Below are 19,778 nucleotides of genomic sequence, written 5' to 3' on the forward strand. Positions count from 1 at the left end.
AAATAATTTGCCCTTAATAAAATTGATTTTAAAGGGGCCAGCCAGCGTAGCGAAAAGGATTGCTACACTTACTATGTTACTTACTCTGTAAGCATTTGTGCGTCACATGTGGTGCTGTAGATTTACATGCTCTGCATAACCCTGCCATTTAGTGTGGAGCCTAGACTGTTGCAACTTGTTTTTCTTCAAAGAAGTAATATGAGTGACAAGGTATGGGTGACTTCTTTATTAGTGATGAACACGCATGCTAACTGACTCCTATGTTAGATTGTTTTCCACATGTGGGTAAGAGTAGGTATGGAGTAGCGAGTAAGATAGTATAGTGAACATGGGTATTATATAAATATTTTTGTCAGTTGAATATATCTGTATCAAACACTGGCTTCCGGGTAGGCGTATGTGAATCTACAGCACTAAATACGATAAACAGATGCTTACAATGTAGATTGTTTGTAGCATGTGTGGTTGCAAATGCACATGCTCTGCATAGACTGTAAAGCAGCATTCACCTTAGCAGTGGCTAGCAAGTGTAAGTTACACAGCTCTGAAATGGAGTCCACATGACAGTTTGCCCAACTCTTTCCAGTTCCCTTGAAAGCATATCCAACTATTTTGTGAAGAAATGTGGAGTTAACCATGTGACGGCTTTGCAGATGCCAGCTATGTGTATGTTCCCAAGGAAGGTCAAAGTGATGCCCATAGTGGTGCCCTGTTTACAGGCAGAATGAGGTTTTATGGTGGAAGGTTTGGTTGCATCTGATGATCCACCTTGCTAGACTTCACTTTGATATGGAGTGACCTTTATGAAGCAGTGTAAAGGAAACAAACAAAAACTGTTGTGTGTTTCCTTGTCCTAACTATGTAATACATAGGAAAAGCTTGATGTCAAATTTGTGGAGTGTTCTCTCTGCCACTGAATCAGGCCGATGGAAGTTGACCAGGAACGCAACTGTTTGGTTAAGGTGAAAAATGAACACTACCTTGGATTTGAATCTGGGGTTGGTCCTAAGGAAAACTCACTCAGGACCTGGCAGAAAGGCTCTAAGACAGTGTAAAAAGTCAATAGCGACGTCTCTTGTGATGATGCCTGGATCGTGATGAAGATCCGCGGCCACTCCTCGACTTGTCCCGTCTCCCCGAGCGAGACCTCGACCTCTTGGGCCTCGGACGCTCCTTCGGCCTCCCAGGGTCAGGAGCTCCAGGCTTCTTAGGAGTCTTCTTCGGAGGCGTCGGGAACTTAGGCATCGACACCCCCCTCGGTGGGATCGGGGGTGGAGGAGCAACCGGACGCGGGTCCCGCGGAGCCGGCCTCGGAGGCGGGGTAGGGGCCTTCGGAGGAGGACCCTTCGGCACAGCCGGCCGCGGAGGAGGCGTAGACGGCTTCATCGGAGTATCCACCCCGGAATGCGCCGGTCCCGGCGAGCCATCACCTCTACCAGAGAGTGGGGAGCCCCCCACAGTCCTGGGCCTGTCCTTAGGACCTCCAGACGCTGAAGACCGGTGTCCAGACGACGACCGATGTCCCCTCGACGTCGAACGGTCCTTCGGCGTCGACCGAATCACACTCCTCGACGTCGAACCGTGTCTCCGTCTCGACGTCGACCCCGACCAGATCGACGAGCCACGAAACCTCGACGACGGGCGATGGTGCCTCGACGGCGACCTCGACCTCTACGCCGGTCTCGACGTCGACTTCCTGGATCGCTTCGACGGCGAACCTTAGGACCTTCTCGACGTCGACCTCTCCGACCTTCTCGACGTCGATCTCCTTGACCGTCTCGACGTCGGCCTTTTGGAATGCTTCGACGTCGACCTCTTCGGCGCCGGAGATGCCTTTCGTCTCGACGGCGACCTTGACGACGAGGATCCCCTCGACGACGATGTCCTCGACGGCGAACGGCGGTGTCGCCTCGACGGCGAGCGCCGACGCCGGGCCCTCCGATGTCGATCACTCGACGCCGACAGCGACGACGAGGATATCGACACCGGCTTCGACGGCGGCCGGAACACGTTCCTCGACGTCGACGGGCGACGTTTTCTCGACCCAGAGCCCTGGGGAGACCTGGAACTGGCCGTTGACCGTCCCCTCGACGTCGTGGTCAGCGCAACTGACCCAGACGGAGACCTTGGGCGAGGGCTGGACTTCCTGCCCCTGGGGAGCCCCCCAGAGGCCTCAGCATGGGTAGAAGGAGCCCCTCCTGACCCACCTCGTGCCTTCAGCTTTCTCTCCTCAAGTCCCTGAAGCCTGATCTTCTTCCTCTCCTTCAGGGTCCTTCCAGAGAAGCTTCTGCAGATCCTACACTCCTCAGGGATGTGGGAAGAGGGAAGGCAGAGAATACAGACCTCATGGGAGTCTGTCTTGGCCTTCTTTCTTGAGCACTCAGGGCATTTGTCGAATAATGCAGGCATTATGGACAAAAAAGAGTGCAGAAACACAGAAAGAAAGTCACCAGAGTACTTTAAAAGTACCAAAAATCGAAATCAGTGTAAAACACCAACAAAAACCCTTGAAAGGGAGAGCTCAATGCTCCAGGGTCCTGCTTGCAGGAGCCGGAAAAAAGAACTGAGGCTAAGTTGGACCTGCTATGCATTCTGGGATACTGAGAGAAGGTTCTGGAAGGTTCCTTAAAGGCACAGTATCCTAATTAAGCCACATAATGGCAGCCTATGGGGCTTGTCTGTCCAGGTTCTTCTCTCTATCATTCCTGAGGGATTTTGCTGTTAAGCAAGGGAAATCTGTACAGGCTTTGCTGTTTTGTGGATTTTATGGTGGAATTTCTAGTTGAAGTACTGGACAGTGTAGCCTTTTTTGGCTGCATTATCTGTCTTTAAATTCTCTCTTAAGTGTCTATGCATTTTCTGCATTTTTTGACACTGTAAGAGATTATTTTTGATTGCTCCGGGGTCCACGCACATGGGCGGGACTATTCACTAGATTATGACTATACACAGAGATCCCCTACTACAGAAGAAAAGCATTTATGCAGCTTATCAACTGTTTTGTGTCATTTACTAAACTCTGAAAAGATTGCATTTAATGATTACGTGTGCTAGGGTGTCTTTTTTGCATTTGTTCTGTTGGTTTTCCATACAGATGTTTTAGGAAGGCAGGTGGTTCTTCCTATCCCGTTAGCACCGTCACACTTAGTATTGTTGTAAATATCTAATAGTGAATATCCCTTCAGCGCCTACCGACCTATCACCCATACCACCTTTTCGTCCCCCAAAACGTCCCGGTGTATCATGACTACAACCCACTGCCCTGGCATAGGTCAGTCACCCCTCTAGCTGGGTGCACTATACCAGTGGTGAAGGTACAGGTGGAGGAACCCGGCACCCATACAGTGTCTAAGTCCATTCTCAGACACAGTAAGCGCAGAGCTGCCATTAAGAGTATATGGTGCTGGGAGTTTGTCATTACGAACTCCACAGCACCATAATGGCTACACTGAAAACTGAAAAGTTTGGTATCAAACCTCTCAGCACATTAAATCCACACTGATGCCAGTATGGTATTTAATGAAACATGTACACAAAGGGCATCTTAGAGATGCCCCCTGAAAACTAACCTACCACTTGTTTCCAGGTTTGAGTATCTACTTTCAGCTGCCACCACTAGACAGGATTCTGGACCCCCTGGGGCGAGAGTCTGCTGCTCTCGGGGGTCTGAAACAATGCACATCCTGGGTTGAGGTGTCAAACCTTCTCCCCCAGGATGGGCAGGGTTCACGAAGGGGAAGCTTCAAAGGCTTGCCGTCTTTGTGAGCTTCCCCAGGCCACTTGCTGCTCTCAGCAACTGTTCCCCACTGTTTCAGACACCCACTTGGGCGGGAGAACCGGCAGGAAAAACAAGTGAGGTAGAGATGTGTACCCACCTCTGCCAACTGCAACCCTCAGGTGGGGGAGGCGGGGTGAAGCACAACCATCAGTCCCTGCCATCTTGCAGATGGGGGGGGGACCCAGCCAAGCAGGGACAGGTATGTCGCCCTCCCACAGCAGGGTGGCATATTGGGGGGTGTACCCACCCCAGGGTAGGGACCCATTGGTCCCAACCTTTTTACCTACCTGTAACGCCCCTAAAGGAATATGCTACTTACCAGTATGCATCTGTTCTTGGCATGTAGGGCTGCTGACATTCATATCTGTGCATAGATCGCCGCCTAGTGTTGGGTCCGGATGATTGCACATTGTTGTCCTGGAAGAGTCTTCGAAGCATCACGAGATAGGTGGCTCCTCCCTCGGACTACAGTGCACATGGGCATCCTCTCCATCCTCAGATTGTTTTTCGTCATTGTGGCAGAAATGGAGTATAGTACAGTAAGAGATGTCCATGCAAAGAGTGAATGCTACAGCTGCGACAGGCACCGGGGAGGTGGGTGGGCGATATGAGTGTCAGCAGCCCTACATGCCAAGAACAGATGCATACTGGTAAGTAGCATATTCCGTTCCGAGGCATGTGGGCTGCTGAATTCATATCTGTGCATAGAATGTATAGCAGTATCTCCCCTAGCGGTGGCTACCTGTGTCAGCTGCAGCAGTCTGGAAAAGAGTTTTGAGAACAGCCTGTCCTACAGCAGCTTGCTGTTTTGAATGTACATCTACACAATAGTGTTTGGTAAATGTATGTATGGTTGACCATGTGGCTGCTCTACAAATTTCGTGTAAAGTAATATTTCCCAGGAAAGCCATGGATGCCCCTAGCTTGCGTGTGGAGTGCGCCCTAGGGGGAACTGTTAAGGTGCGTTTTGCCTTTAAATAACATATTTGGATGCACTTAACGATCCATCTGGCTATACCTGATTTTTAAATAGGGTTGCTTTTGTGTTGTGGTGAGAAAGCAACAAACAACTGTTTTGTTTTTCGAAATGCCTTAGTTCTGTCTATATAATATAGCAGAGCTCTTTTGACATCTAGAGTATGCAAGGCCCTTTCGGCTACTGTCTGTGGGTTTTGAAAGAACACTGGCAGTTTTATGGTTTGATTTATATGGAAATGGGATACCACTTTTGGCATGAATTTAGGGTTTGTTCTGAGAACTACTCTATTTGCATGTACTTGTATGAATGGCTCTTGAATAGTTAGGGCTTGCAGCTCGCTAACTCTTCGAAGTGAAGTAATGGCAATAAGGAAAGCCACCTTCCAAGTAGAAAATTGTAGTTCGCATGAGTGTAGTTGTTCAAAAGGTGGTCCCATAAGTCTGGTTAGAACAATGTTCAGATTCCAGAATGGTGAAAGTGGGTGTCTTGGAGGAATTACGCGTTTAAGTCCTTCCATAAACGCTTTAATTGCTGGCACCCTAAATAGTGAAAGGTGTTGCCTGTTTTGAAGATATGCTGCTAACGCAGCTAAATGTATCCTGATGGATGAGTAGGCTAAATTGCAAGAGATAGCAAATGATGTTTTGAGTAGAAGCATCAAGTGGGTTTATATCGTTGTTACTACAGTAAATGACGAACCGTTTCCACTTAGCTGCATAACATGCTCTGGTAGTGGGTTTTCTTGCCTCTTTGATAATATTCATGCAGTCTGGGGGCAAGTTTAGGTATCCAAACTCTAGGATTTCAGGAGCCAGATCGCAAGGTTGAGCTGTTGCGGGTCTGGGTGTTGGATTTCTCCATGGCTCTGAGTTAGAAGATTGGGTGTGAGTCGCAGTCTTTGATGAGGCACCACTGACAGTTCTAGGAACGTTGTGTACCATGGTTGCCTCGCCCATGTGGGAGCAACTAGGATCAGCGTCAGCGAATGTTGGCGCATTTTGCATGCCACTAGCGGTATTTATGGAGCTGGGGGAAAAGCGTACGCAAATTTGCCTGACCAGTTCATCCATATCGCATTGCCCTGCGGATGTGGGAACCTGGCGGCAAAGTACTGGCATTTTGCATTTTCGCTTGTGGCAAACAGATCTATCTCCGGGTGTCCCCACTTCCGGAAGAATGGTTGGAGCACTTTGGGGTGAATTTCCCATTTGTGCATCTGTTGGCTGTGCCTGCTGAGCAGGTCGGCTACTTGATTGTCCTTGCCTGGGAGGTGCTCTGCCATGAGAAACATGTTCCTCTGAATGGCCCATTTCCACATTGTTTGAGCTAAGTGTGACAGCTGTGGCGAGTGTGTTCCTCCCTGTTTTTGAATGTAATACATAGCTGTCATGTTGTCCGTCCGGATCAACACAGGCTTTGTTGCATAAGTGTGTCTTGAACGCTTTTAGGGCTAGAAAGATCGCCATCAACTCCAGAAGGTTGATGTGCATCTTCTTTTGTTGTACAGTCCAGAGACCCTCTACTGTGTAATTTAAGACATGGGCTCCCCATCCTAGCAGGGATGCGTCCGCGGTTAACACTATTTGTGGGACAGGCTCTTGGAACAGTCGTCCTTTGCAAAGGTTTTGTGGATTCCACCAATGCAGAGAGTTGTATGCCCGACTGGTCACCAACACTAGGTCCTGTAATCGCCCCTGAGCCTGGTTCCACTGCCTTGCTAGGCACTCTTGGAGCGGACGCATGTGTACTCTGGCATGAGGGACTATGAATATGCACGAGGCCGTCATGCCTATTAGTTGCATAAACACTCGAGCTGGTAATGAGTGTTGAGGTCTGAACTTTTGGATCAACGTTTGCATTCCGTTGATCCGTGCTGCGTTGGGATATGATTTTGCTGCTAGTGTATCTATTGTCACTCCCAGGTACTGTTGGACTTGGGAGGGTTGGAGGTGCGACTTTGGGTAGTTTAGCGAGAAGCCTAAACTGTGCAGGAGATGGATGGTCTTTGACATGTGGTTGGCACATTGCTGGGCTGATGACGCGTGTTTTAGCCAGTCGTCCACTTATGGGTACACACGGATGTGTTGTCTCTTGAGATGTGCCGCCACTGTAGCTAGGCATTTGGTGAACACCCGTGGAGCTGTTGTGACACCAAATGGTAGGACTTTGAACTGGTAGTGCTGTCCCTGAATGGTGAACCTTAGATACTTTCTGTGAGCAGGGTGTATTGGTACATGAAAGTATGCGTCCTTGAGGTCTAGAGTTGCTAGGAAGTCTCCCTGGCGAAGCAATGGTATGACTTGTTGGAGAGTGAGCATATGAAAGTGCTCTGACAAAATATACAGGTTGAGGGGCCTGAGGTCCAATATTGGTCTTAGAGAACCGTCCTTCTTTGGAATAAGGAAGTATAGAGAGTATACTCCTGTTCCTTGATGTTGGAGTGGAACTGGTTCTATGGCCCCCTTTTGCAGCATACTGATGACCTCTTGCTGTAGTAGCGTTATATGTTCCTGTGACATTGGACGGTGCACGGGTGGTATGTTGGGTAGTGTGGAGGTGAGTTCGAGGCAATAGCCATGTTGGATCATTTGCCTGACCCACTTGTCTGTAGTGATCTTTAACCAGACTGGCAGAAATTGTTGCAGTCTTCCCCCGACCTGTGTTATATGGTCTGGGGGTAGTGCCAAGAAGTCACTGTTTGGTGTTAGTGGAGGATCTATTTGCATTGCCTCCACGACCTCTTCCCTTGGTATTATTTCCTCTGTATCCACCCCTGTGAGTTCTTGTTATATGTCGATTGCGTGTTACTTTTGTATGTGGAGGATTGCTGTGATGTATGACTTCGCGCTCCTCCTCTATAGTTGGTGCGACGAAAGGAGCCTTTGTGTTGTTGGGACTGAAGGGCTCCCATGGACTTAGCTGTTTCCGCGTCCTTTTTCATTGTGTCCAGAATTGAGTCAACTGCTGGACCAAACAAAAAATCTGGGGTTATGGGCTAATTAAGAATAGTGGATTGGACTTCATTCTAAAAGCCTGATATGCGAAGCCATGCGTGTCGCCTAAGCAGTACGCTTGTGTTGATGGATCTGGCAGCAGTGTCTGCCGCGTCTAGAGCACATTAATTGAGGCATTTGTGATGAGCTTTCCCTCCTGTATAAGTTCATCTGCCTGATTCTTGTAAGGCTCAGGTAAGAGTTGGAGAATTTCCTCTAAACTATCATAGTGGGCCCTGTCATATCTGGCCAGCAAGGCCAGTGTATTGGCTATTCTCCATGAGTTTGCTGCCTGAGCTGCTACTCTCTTGCCTGATGCCTCTAAAATCTTTGACTCCTTGTCAGGAGGAGCAGCCTCTCCAGTAGTCTGTGAATTCGAATTTCGTGCGTTGGATACCACTAAGGAGTCTAGAGGTAGTTGTTCCTTGATGTATGTAGGGTCTATAGGTGCAGCCCTATATTTCTTTTCAATTCTAGGGTTTATGACACGTGCCCTAGCAGTGTCCTTAAAAATGTCATTGCGTGCTTTAAGACGCCCTTCAACATGGGGAGTGTTTTCACATTTCTATCCGATGTTGTTAATGTATCAAAAAGAAAGTCTTCTTCAATAGCATCATAATGCATATCTACATTATGGTAGCTTGCTGCTCTATTAGAGAGTTAAAAGCCACTGTATCTTCTGTGGGTGATGGCTTAGTTGGGTATACTGTAGGGTCTGTAATAGGCAGAGTACCCTCAGTAACTGGTTCACCTCCCCCACCCCATGGCTGTGAATTGGGGTCTCCATATGGGTTTTGTGGATAACCAAACCCTACATCTGCATTCTGATCCTCATCTGGGTTGTAGTCAGAGCGTGCAGGTGAGGTTGGGGCATATGGAGTAGTAGGCATAGCTGGGGAGATAGGTTCAAAAAGTATTGGAGAGGTAGCACAGTCTTTTTTTTTTTAGTGGAATTCTAGAAAAGTCTTCAGTAGGCAGAGGTCTTTTCTTTTTTACGTAAACAGTCACTTTCCCAGTGTTTGGGTCAATATATAGTTTTGAATGGTCATCTGTGGAGGGGTCTGGATGGATAATTTGGTCTTCCACAGTTTTTGGCCTTGGTGCCGTAGGTTTTGGTTTGACCTTTTTCGGTTTGATGCCTTTAATGGGTTCGACCGCTTTTGGTGGTTGGATCGGTTTTTGAGGTTTTTCGACACGTTATGTCAGTTGGACGTCTTTTACAGGCTTTACCACCTTCTTCGAACGAGCTGTTTTGTCGGTTCGGCAGCATCTTTAGGTGGTATAGGTGTCTTCGGAGCCTGCGGCTTTGGCTCGATGCCCCTCTTTGGATCGATGGGCTTCGGCTCGACCGATTTACTTTGGTCCACTTTAGGTTTCACTTTCTGTTCGACGTTTGTCTTGGACGTAGGCCTTTTGCTGTCGTCGACCAGTTTTTTCCCATTGTCGATAGTTGAGCCAGATTTGCTCGATTTGACGTGCTTTGTCTTGGAAGTCGAGTCGACGTGCTTTTGTTTAGGTGTCAATTCGACGTGCTTTGGCCTCGATGTTGACTCGCCGGCTTTCGGCTTCGAAGTCGACTCGACGGCTTTTGGCTTCGAGGTCGACTCGACGGCTTTTGGCTTCGAGGTCGACTCGACGGCTTTTGGCTTCGAGGTCGACTCGACGGCTTTTGGCTTCGAGGTCGACTCGACGGCTTTTGGCTTCAAGGTCGACTCGACGGCTTTTGGCTTCAAGGTCGACTCGACGGCTTTTGGCTTCGAGGTCGACTCGATGGCTTTTGGCTTCGAGGTCGACTCGACGGTCTGAGGCTTCGAAGGTTATATTGGAACTGTGGCCTTCGGGTCGGCGCCCCTTGGCTTAATCACCTTCGGTTCGACAACGTTCAGTCCGAAGACGGTATTGTCGACGAGTTTCGGTTTCGATGGAACCGGTGTCGTATATCGTGTCTCAGAAGGCTTTTTAGGTCTCCTGGCGTTTAACAGCGCGTCAGCGCTGTGTCCGCCAGGAGATCTTTTGTTGCTGACTCTGCTTCCCAGGAGACAGCACCTGGCCGCGCGCATTTCGCAAAAGGCGATCGCCGCAGTCCACGCGCGCGCGAACGCGCTCGCCGTGGCTGTCTCCTGGGAAGCGCAAACATACACAGGCACACCTCCCCCTGCACCCTGCACGCATGCGCACACACATACACGCACGGAGAGACATCCCCCCCCACCCCTCCGCCGTCGCACACACAGACACACGCATGCACACATACAGGCATCCCCCCCCTTCCCCGCTCACCGGCACTCCGGACTTGTGCAGCCTCCGACCGCGGGGCTCTCCCTTGGTCATGGGAGCCCCGCGTCACAACTGCTCCTCGGCTCCAGGCACTCCGTGGGCGCGGGCTTCACAAAACGGAAGTCCCGCCCCCACCATAGGTTTCGTTATTAGTGCGCGCGCAGTAGCGTCCTCCTCCGTGCCAGCAGCAGACCTCATTTCAGCACTCCAGCCCACAGCAACAGGAAACCACGGAACCACAACAGAGGCCGGCTTTCTAGCGCTGCAGGTCACGCTTCTATCGGTGGGCTGTGAGGAGGCATGGCTCACACTCAGGTAGTGACACTGCAGTTCCGGCCGATTGCCAGTGGACATTGAGGCTCCTGGCAGACTCTAGGGAGGCGATGAGACGCGCAGGGTGGCACACATGTAGCGGCTCTGCCCCCACGGGGTTAATTATAATTTAATACCGCTTGCCTGCTGTGCTCGGCCATTATCCTGCGGCAACTGGAAGTTCGGATGAGAAGCGGGCAGCCACGTCCATGGCGCCCTAATGGTGATTTTTCGCTTGCCACGCTGTTTACCTCGGACCACGATCGGAGGCTCGCGGGCCCGGGAGTCTGGACATTAGGCGCAAACCTATTTCTCAGTTCGAAGGTCGGTTGCTCTAAGCTCAACACACAACCTCGACTTTACTGCGGCCAATAATTACTTGGGCTGATAAAATCTGCACTGTTAAATTTTACTAGATGAGATCAGACTTCCTGAATTTTAGCGAGGGACAACTGATAGTTAATTAACAGAACATGCACATTCTGGTGGGGTATGCACAAAAACATGCATGTTATATCCCGTTGTTTGTGAAAAACATTAAATAGGTGCCAATTAGTTCTCCTGATCAATTTCAAACCACGTAGTGTTGTTTTTTCGTGTATAATAAATACTGAATACCACTGCAGGGTATTAGTATTCAAGCACGTGTTGGTTTCAGTCTATAGGCGCATTTTCATTGGTTAGACTAGGTGCCTGAGCCTGGTAAAACCATACCCAGTGCTTTAAGTGGGGTAGAAAGGATGGCCGCGTCTAAAATGGTTTTGTCTAAAATAGGTGACATATTTATGCGTGACAAATTCATAACGTTTTACTCAACAAAGAATAGCTGAAATTAGGAAGAAGCAAGATATTTATCCCAAGCCATAAACACTTTACAAGAACAACTGAGTGGGGGAATGCAGATTATTTACACTAGATAAGGTATGAACACCCTTATGGCACTGTGGAAAAAACACACTGCCGTCAGCCTCAACTCTAAAGCTCCTAATTGTTCTGCTATGAACACCCATCCACACCCTGAACTCACCCAGATACCTGTAGGTGACTCAGTTTGCAGTACAAGCAAAACAAGGATCATATGTAGCATGAAAAACAAACTATAACAAGCATTTACAATGCAATAGGTGCTGTAGTGTGCTGTCTCCCTGCAGTGTGCTGTCTCCCTGCAGTGTGCTGTCTCCCTGCAGTGTGCTGTCTCCCTGCAGTGTGCTGTCTCCCTGCAGTGTGCTGTCTCCCTGCAGTGTGCTGTCTCCCTGCAGTGTGCTGTCTCCCTGCAGTGTGCTGTCTCCCTGCAGTGTGCTGTCTCCCTGCAGTGTGCTGTCTCCCTGTAGTGTGCAGACTAGTGAGTGCAGACTAGTGAGTGCAGACTAGTGAGTGCAGACTAGTGAGTGCAGACTAGTGAGTGCAGAATAGTGAGTAGTGAGTGCAAAGTAGTGAGTGCAGAGTAGTGAGTAGTGAGTGCAGAGTAGTGAGTAGTGAGTGCAGAGTAGTGAGTAGTGAGTGCAGAGTAGTGAGTAGTGAGTGCAGAGTAGTGAGTGCAGAGTAGTGAGTGCAGAGTAGTGAGTAGTGGGTGCAGAGTAGTGAGTAGTGGGTGCAAAGTAGTGAGTAGTGAGTGCAAAGTAGTGAGTAGTGAGTGCAAAGTAGTGAGTAGTGAGTGCAAAGTAGTGAGTAGTGAGAGCAAAGTAGTGAATAGTGAGTGCAGAGTAGTGAGTGCAGAGTAGTGAGTGCAGAGTAGTGAGTGCAGAGTAGTGAGTGCAGAGTAGTGAGTGCAGAGTAGTGAGTGCAGAGTAGTGAGTGCAGAGTAGTGAGTGCAGAGTAGTGAGTGCAGAGTAGTGAGTGCAGAGTAGTGAGTGCAGAGTAGTGAGTGCAGAGTAGTGAGTAGTGAGTGCAGAGTAGTGAGTAGTGAGTAGTGAGTAGTGAGTGCAGAGTAGTGAGTAGTGAGTGCAGAGTAGGGAGTAGTGAGTGCAGAGTAGTGAGTGCAGAGTAGTGAGCTGACTCAAGTGAAGTACTCTGGTACCCAAGGATGACTAGCAAACAATATTATTCACAACGTTGCTTACTATTCAGCAACATTTGACAGTTTGCAAATCATCTTTATACAACAATTCAGAGTTTGATAACAAATTAATGTAACACATTGTAATATACAACGCCAATAGCTCAAACTTTTATGTTGGGAGACCTATTGCATTGTAAATGCTTGTTTTGTATGTTCTTAACCGGGCGGTATGGTGGGGCTATAGAACCAGTATGTTGATCTCGGCTAAGGCCTGCTGGCGATCCCTCGACCTGAGTCTCTGATATCGGTGTAGTGTCTATATGGGGCGGTGTACTCACGGTTCGCCCCTCGTCGTCATCGGAGTTGTCTTCGACAGCTACAATGTCTTGATCGTATTCCTCGAGATCGACTATTTGTTCTTCCTCGTCGAGGTAATATTCGGAGTCGTGCTCAGAGTATTGTTCTTCGTCTAGATCAGAGTCTTCAGCGTTAACTAAGTCTTCCTCATCGTCGAAGATATTCTCGGGCTCTGGTGCCGACCTCTGCATTTCTTGCCTCGCCGCCCGTCGATTCCGGATCGTCTTTTTTGACCGGAACTGTGCACAGGCTAGGCAACTATCTTCATTGTGATCTGGAGATAGACATTTGTTGCACACTGGATGCTTATCTGTGTGCGGGAACTTTGAGTTGCACTGCGGGCAGAATTTGAATGGACTGCGTTCCATCGACGGTCGGTCCAAGTGGCGTCGAGAAGGCCTAACGGTCCGATTCGACGACCGGAGTGCAACAGATGTTGAAGAAGTGTATCGGTACCGAGCGCTTTACAATACCGACGGATCCGAAGGCCTTTAGAAAAGTTTTTGTTGATTTCGAACTTGAAGTGCTGGAAAGTACATCCGAACCCAATGGTGCAAAAAACAATCTGAGGATGGAGAGGATGCCCATGCGCACTGTAGTCCGAGGGTGGAGCCACCTATCTCGTGATACTTCGAAGACTCTTCCAGGACAACAATGTGCAATCATCCGGACCCAACACTAGGCGGCGATCTATGCACAGATATGAATTCAGCAGCCCACATGCCTCGAACGCTAGTATTTAGGCGCACCCCTGAACCTTGCTTCCTGTGACAAGAACCTGCAACAAGAAAAGAAGAATAAGGCCTGAACAGCCGTGCTAAAGCTAACAAGAGGAAGACGCCCACTGACATAGCCCCAGCGCTACCGGCCTGTGTTCACCTCGAATCTGCTCCTGCGAAATCCCGGTGTGCCCTGCAGCCAGCAACCTCGAAAACCCCTGAGGACCTGCCTGCCTTCAGCCACCAAAACTTTGTCTTCAGTGAACACCGGATTTGTTCATCTGCAACCTCTGGCCCTGGCCAGAAACCACTTATTCACCCCACTCTGCACCCGCCGTCCACGGCCCGAGCGGGCAAACACGACAAGGAGGTCCCCCCCGGCAGTCATGACCAGAGATATGGCGACCCCTGACCTGCCTCAAGCCTCCAGCAGACGCCTGCAGCCTAAATCCGGAAGGTCCCCATCATCCGCGACCAGGAGCTGGTAAGAGGATACGATCCCAAAAGGTACACCTGCACCTGACGCCCCACGGCCTTGGGTAGCCAAACCTGACGGTGCCTAATGAAGCCCAACTTACCTCTCGAAGTGGTTGTCGCGCCCAGAAGACCTTCGTCCCCAAGCGTGCAGTGCCTTTGCAAACCGGAGGTTCCCCATTGCAAAAAACAGGGCGCCCAATGTCGAAACAGCACCCTGCACCGGGCCGCCCAAGTGCCGCTGAGGGTGCACCTTTAGTGCTACTTTGTTTCCCCATTTGCCCTGAGCTAAAGTCCAGGAGCTTTGCTCCCACAACCAAGTGGCCTGCTAGTCAGCAGCCACCAACCGGAGGATCCCTATCCCCCATTGAATAACAATGGACCACAGCACTCAGCACCCGGCCGCCCGAGTGCCACTGAGGGTGTAACAAGAGAACATCCTTGACACTGGGAGACCCCTGAGTCTACCCACAGAAACTTAACTCCCCCTACCAAATACTTACCTTAAAACCGATACTATTTTCCTCCATAGGAAAACATGGATTGTTTCTCTTGTGGAGTTTAAAAACCTAAAGAAATTCTTTAAAATTGTACTGTTTAACAAAAACGATTTTACTTACCTATTTACAGGAAATGTCCCATAGTATCTAGGTATACTACTCTGTGTAAGAAAAGCAATCCAAAAACTAACTTGCCTGGTATTTTACTGAAAAGACTATTCGAGTCTATGTACTTTATTTACAAAGTATTGCATGTCTCTGCAACCATTCTGCAAGTCAAAACAAAGTGCATTTGCAATTACAATCCAAACTGTATTACAACTGTATATGTACTGCAAAATATTTATCACTTACCTGTGCCATGCTCGCTTGGTTCTAGGAAATAAAATGAAAAGAATATTTTTATACAAAAACAATTGGCCTAAAGTTCAGTCTGAGTGTGTGAAATCATTTGCTGATTGATTGTGTACAACAAATGCGTAACACTGGCCTCTGATACTGCCTTACTTCTCGCCCACACCAGCACAAATCGAGAGTAAGATGCCATCTAACTTTAACTCTACCTACCTTTGGGGTTCCACTGGACTCTGCACACAATACCTCATTTTGGTATCGTATATACAGTCAGCTTCCTACAGGCATCGCTAAGATGCCATCTGAGTGCATTTTTAACTAAATCTCACACTGGCATCAGTGTGGATTTAATGTGCTGGGAAGTTTGATACCAAACTTCCCAGACTTCAGTAAAGCCAACATGGAGCTGTGGAGTTCGTCCTGACAAACTCCCAGCCTACACACTCAAAATAGCTTGACTGCACTTACAATGACCGTGAATGGCACAGACACTGTAGGGGTATATTGCTCTTGCAGGTATGCCCTCACCTGGGTATGGTGCACCCTGCGCCTTTGGGCTGTAAGGCCTGCTAGAGGGGTGACTTACCCATGCCGTGTCGACTCTGGGCATGGCGTGTCGACTCTTCAGTTTCGCCTCCACCAAAACACGCAGCCTGCCATGGAAGGGTGGGGGAGTTTTGGTAAGTGGTCTCTGAGGGTGGTACAATAGATGCTGCAGCCCTCAAAGGCCTTCTCTGGTCACAAGGCCCTTGGTACCAGGGGTACCTCTTACAAGGGTCTTACATGTGGCCCATAGTTGTGCCGATTGTGGGTACAAGGTAACGTTTTGAGAAAGAACAATGGTGCAGGAGCCTGGTTAGCAGGATCGCAGCACACAATCAGTCAAGTTGGTATCTGGAATCTGGCAAAAAGTTAGGGGGTAACCATGTAAAAAGGGGAACTTTCTTACAGGTACCAAAGACTCCTTGGTTCAGTGCTGTGGAATTAGAGTTGTCGATTTTCCAGCCCAAGTATTATTCATGGCCTCCCTGGCACTTACAATATTAAGGACTCATGCAGATCTGTCCTCACCTGGTGTATAATACACCCTGCCGTAGGGCTGCTTAGCCTGCTAGAGGGGTGACTTACATATACCTTCAGGCAGTGCTGGCTGGTGTGGCACCCAGGCAGGGTGCCATGTCAACTTTGTCCTTTTCTTTCTCACAGGGACATGCAAGCTGCAAGGGCAGTGGCATGGTAGCAGTGACGGGAGGAGGGGGCAGGGGATCCTCTTCAACTCCCAGGCCCTACTTACTAGTAACTTACAGGGGGCAGAAGTACCAATTGTGGATAGGTTTTAAAGGAAAAAGCACTCTTGCAGGTTCTTGATCAATTCTTTGTCTCATCACTGTTTTCAAATAGTTCTCTTCTTCCTTCCTTCTCCCTTTTCTACATTTCTCTGACTGGACCTGGGCCAAAGTCTGACAAAGAATAATAAATCTTGGTGACAGAAATGTGAGCCGTGTCCAGGACCTGCAACAATAAGTTGCTTGGTTTTTCTGAAAGGTTTTGTCCTTTCTATGCAGTATAGTAATGCTTTTTTGACATTTTGTCCTTTCTATGTAGTATAGTAATGCTCTTTTGACATATAAGGTGTCAAGAGCACTTTCTGCCACTGAATCTGGTTGAGGTAAGAACACAGGCAAGTCAACAGATTGGTTGATATGAAAGGCAGAAATGACTTTAGGTAGAAATTTGGGGTTAGTTCTTAAAACCACTTTGTTTTGGTGCATTTGTAAGAATGGTTTTTCTATGGTTTGTGCCTGAAGGTCACCTACTCTTCTTAGAGAAGTGATGGCTATGAGGAAGGCTATCTTCCAAGCGAGAAATTGTAGTTCACATTTGTGTAATGGCTCAACCGCTGGACCCATACGTCTTGTAAGGACTATGTTGAGATTCCACAATGGAGCAGGTGGAAGTCTGGGTTGAATGACTCTTAAGTCCTTCCATAACTGCTTTGATAGCAGGCACTTTAAAAAGAGACCAATGCGGTCTGTTTTCTAGATATGCAGCTGTTGCAGCAAGATATAAGCGGATAGATGTGTACGCCAAATTGGAAAGCTGTAGATCTAGTACGTAACAAATGAGGTTTTGAATTGAAGCAGCTAGAGGATTGGTTTTATTGTTACAGTAAACCGTAAATAACAAACCGCTTCCACTTTGCTGCATAGCATCCTCTTGTGGTAAAGCGCCTAGCCTCTTTGATAATATTCATGTAATCAGGCAGAATATTAAGATAACCAAACTCTAAGATTTCAGGTGCCAATCGCAAGATTGAGATGACTGGGATCGGGATGCCTTATCTCTCCATGGTTCTGAGTGAGAAGATTGGGAGTAAGGTGCAGTTTTTGGTGAGAAACTACTGATATTTCCAACAGGGTTGTGAACGAATAGTTTCTTACCTGTCGGTGTAGTTTTGCAGCTTGAAGATCTTTCTGGATTCACTATGCTGTGCATATTCCGCAATCTGGTGGTTGGGTCCGGAATCGTAATCTTTTTTCTCTTTTTTTTGTCGTAGCCCAGGTGGGCGTCGACGTACCACCATTTGGTGTACCTTCGGTGACGTCGGCCTGCTTCCGGCGGAAGCTACCACCCTTGGGCGCCATCTTCGGATTCTTTTTTCTGTCTCTTTTCCTTTTTTGTCTTTGTAGTGAATCCATGGCTATGTTTGTTAATCGTTTTTTCAACGTTAGTCTTTCCACGCATCTTGTAATTGTTCCAACTTGCTTTCTTTTCCATGTTTTTCCACCCTCATCTTTCTGGCGGAGGCGGGTGGGTTCGCTAGTGAATCCAGAAAGATCTTCAAGCTGCAAAACTACACAGACAGGTAAGAAACTATTCGTTTTGCAGCGTGAATCTTTCTGGATTCACTATGCTGTGCATAGATTTTGTAGCGGTTTTCGTTACTTTTGTGGCGGTTGGGTGGAAGATGAGCGTTGGTTGTTAAAAATATGTTGAAGCACTTTTTGTCCTACTTGTGCTTCCTTGTTCATCTGTACATCCACGCAGTAGTGCTTTGTGAAAGTGTGCACTGAAGCCCATGTTGCCGCCAGACATATGTCCTGAATCGGTGTGTTGGCCAGAAAGGCAATTGATGCTCCTTTCTTCCTGGTCGAGTGGGCTTGTGCCCCTCCTGTTAGCTCCTGGCCAGCTTGTTTGTGGCAGAATTGTATTGTCTGTGCGATCCATCGCGCTATGGTGTTTTTAGTAACTGGTTTGCCTATGTAACTGTTAGCGAAGGACACGAAGAACTGTTTCGTCTTCCTGTGTTCCTTCGTTCTTTCAATGTAGTGCATCACAGCCCTTCTTGCGTCTAGGGTGTGGAGCGACCTCTCAACGCTTGTAGTGGGGTTTTGAAAGAAGCTAGGGATCTGAATACTCTGATTCATGTGGAACCTTGACACCACCTTTGGCATGAAGTGTGGGTCAGTTCTCCTCACGACCCTGTCACTGTGTATCTGGATGTAAGGTTCCTGCAGTGTGAGTGCCTGTAGTTCGCTCACCCTACGTAGTGAGGTGATTGCCACCAGGAAGGCCGTCTTCATTGTCAACATTTGCAGTGATGCTTTGTGGATGGGTTCGAAAGGTGCTTTCATGAGCTCCGTCAGTACCACATTTAGGTTCCAGGCCGGTGGCGGCATTCTCTTTGGCGGCGCTATTCTTTTAGCCCCTTCCAGGAATCTTTTCACGACTTGAGATGTGAAGAAGCTTCTCCCTGTTTCTCCTCTTGTGTATGCCACAATCGCTGCTAGGTGCACTCTCAGTGAGGATGAGCTTAGCTTTGCCTTAATTAGGTGTGTGAGGTACCTTAGCACCGTGGACTCCTTGGTCAGTCTCCTTTGGAGCTGTTTCTTGCAACACCATTGAGTGAATCTTTTCCATTTTTCCCCATAGCACTTGCGTGTGCTGGGCCTTCTTGCCTCTCGCAGCACCCGCAGGGTGCTCTCTGGTAGTTTTAGGTGTGCAAATTCTAAGTCCTCAGGAGCCAGGCTGAGAGGTTGAGGCTCTCTGGCTCTGGGTGTAGAATTCCTCAGTTTTCCATGGAGAGTAGGTCTCTTCTTTTTGAGAACTTGTGGGGGGGCCCCTGCGCCATCTCCATTATCTGAGAATACCACGTCTGTCTGGCCCATTGTGGTGCCACAAGGATGAGCGTCATGTTGCTCTTCATGCATTTGTTGAGAACCCTGGGGATCAGTGGTATCGGGGAAAAGCGTAGGCAAATGTTTTTGACCAGCTTATCCATAGGGCATTCCCCTGGGACCGTGCCTCTGGTTGCCTGGATGCAAAGTATTGGCATTTTGCATTCCGGTGTGTTGCAAATAGGTCTATTGTTGGGGTGCCCCACTTCCTGAATAGAATCTCTGTTTCCTGACTGTTGAGTTCCCACTCGTGGGATGCTTAAGTCTGCCTGCTGAGCCAATCCGCTTCTACATTGTCCTTCCCTGGCAGGTGTATGGCTAGCAGGTCTATTTTTAGTGGTATGGCCCATTTCCAGATCTCCTGTGCCAAGTTTGACAGCGGGAACGATTGAGTTCCCCCCTGTTTGTTTATGTAAAACATCGTTGTGGTGTTGTCGGTTTGTATTAGCACCTTTTGGTTGTGTAGGTGTTTCTGAAAGGCCTTGGGGGCTAGCAACACAGTTTTCAGTTCCAGGTAGTTGATGTGCCTGACTGCATCTGTAGGGCTCCACAGACCCCTCACTCAGCCTGTTCATGTGTGCGCCCCACCCCTTCTGGGATGCGTCTGTGGTGCTGGTCACTGTTGGGTCCGGTGGTGTTAGAGGTTTCCCTTCTGTTATTCTCTCCTTGGTCCACCACCTTATCTCTTCCTGCACCCTGTGCGTTACAACCACTAGATCCTCCCAACTTCCTGTGGCTTGTGACCATTGTTGTTGCAGCCACTCTTGGAGTGGTCTCATTTGTAGGCGTACATTGGGGACCAGGTGAATGCATGATGCCATCATCCCCAAGATCTTGCTCACAGTCCTCACTGTCAGA

At 48.6% G+C, this 19,778-nt stretch overlaps 1 protein-coding gene across 4 annotated transcripts in view; it reads right to left on the bottom strand.

Annotated features, from left to right (window-relative positions):
• The window catches only part of SRSF11 (serine and arginine rich splicing factor 11), a 223,375-nt gene that overhangs the window by 104,320 nt on the left and 99,277 nt on the right, over positions 1-19,778 (bottom strand). For 2 of the 4 annotated variants that reach the window (XM_078668758.1, XM_078668752.1), the window contains exon 8: positions 14,743-14,763. The exons of the other annotated variants lie outside the window; for them this stretch is intronic. In XM_078668758.1, coding sequence (XP_078524884.1) covers positions 14,743-14,763 — 21 coding nt within the window. The remainder of the gene's footprint in view (positions 1-14,742; positions 14,764-19,778) is intronic. 4 annotated transcript variants of the gene reach the window in all.

The sequence above is a fragment of the Lissotriton helveticus genome, chromosome 1_2, assembly GCF_964261635.1.
Source record: "Lissotriton helveticus chromosome 1_2, aLisHel1.1, whole genome shotgun sequence".
Classification (NCBI taxonomy): domain Eukaryota; kingdom Metazoa; phylum Chordata; class Amphibia; order Caudata; family Salamandridae; genus Lissotriton; species Lissotriton helveticus.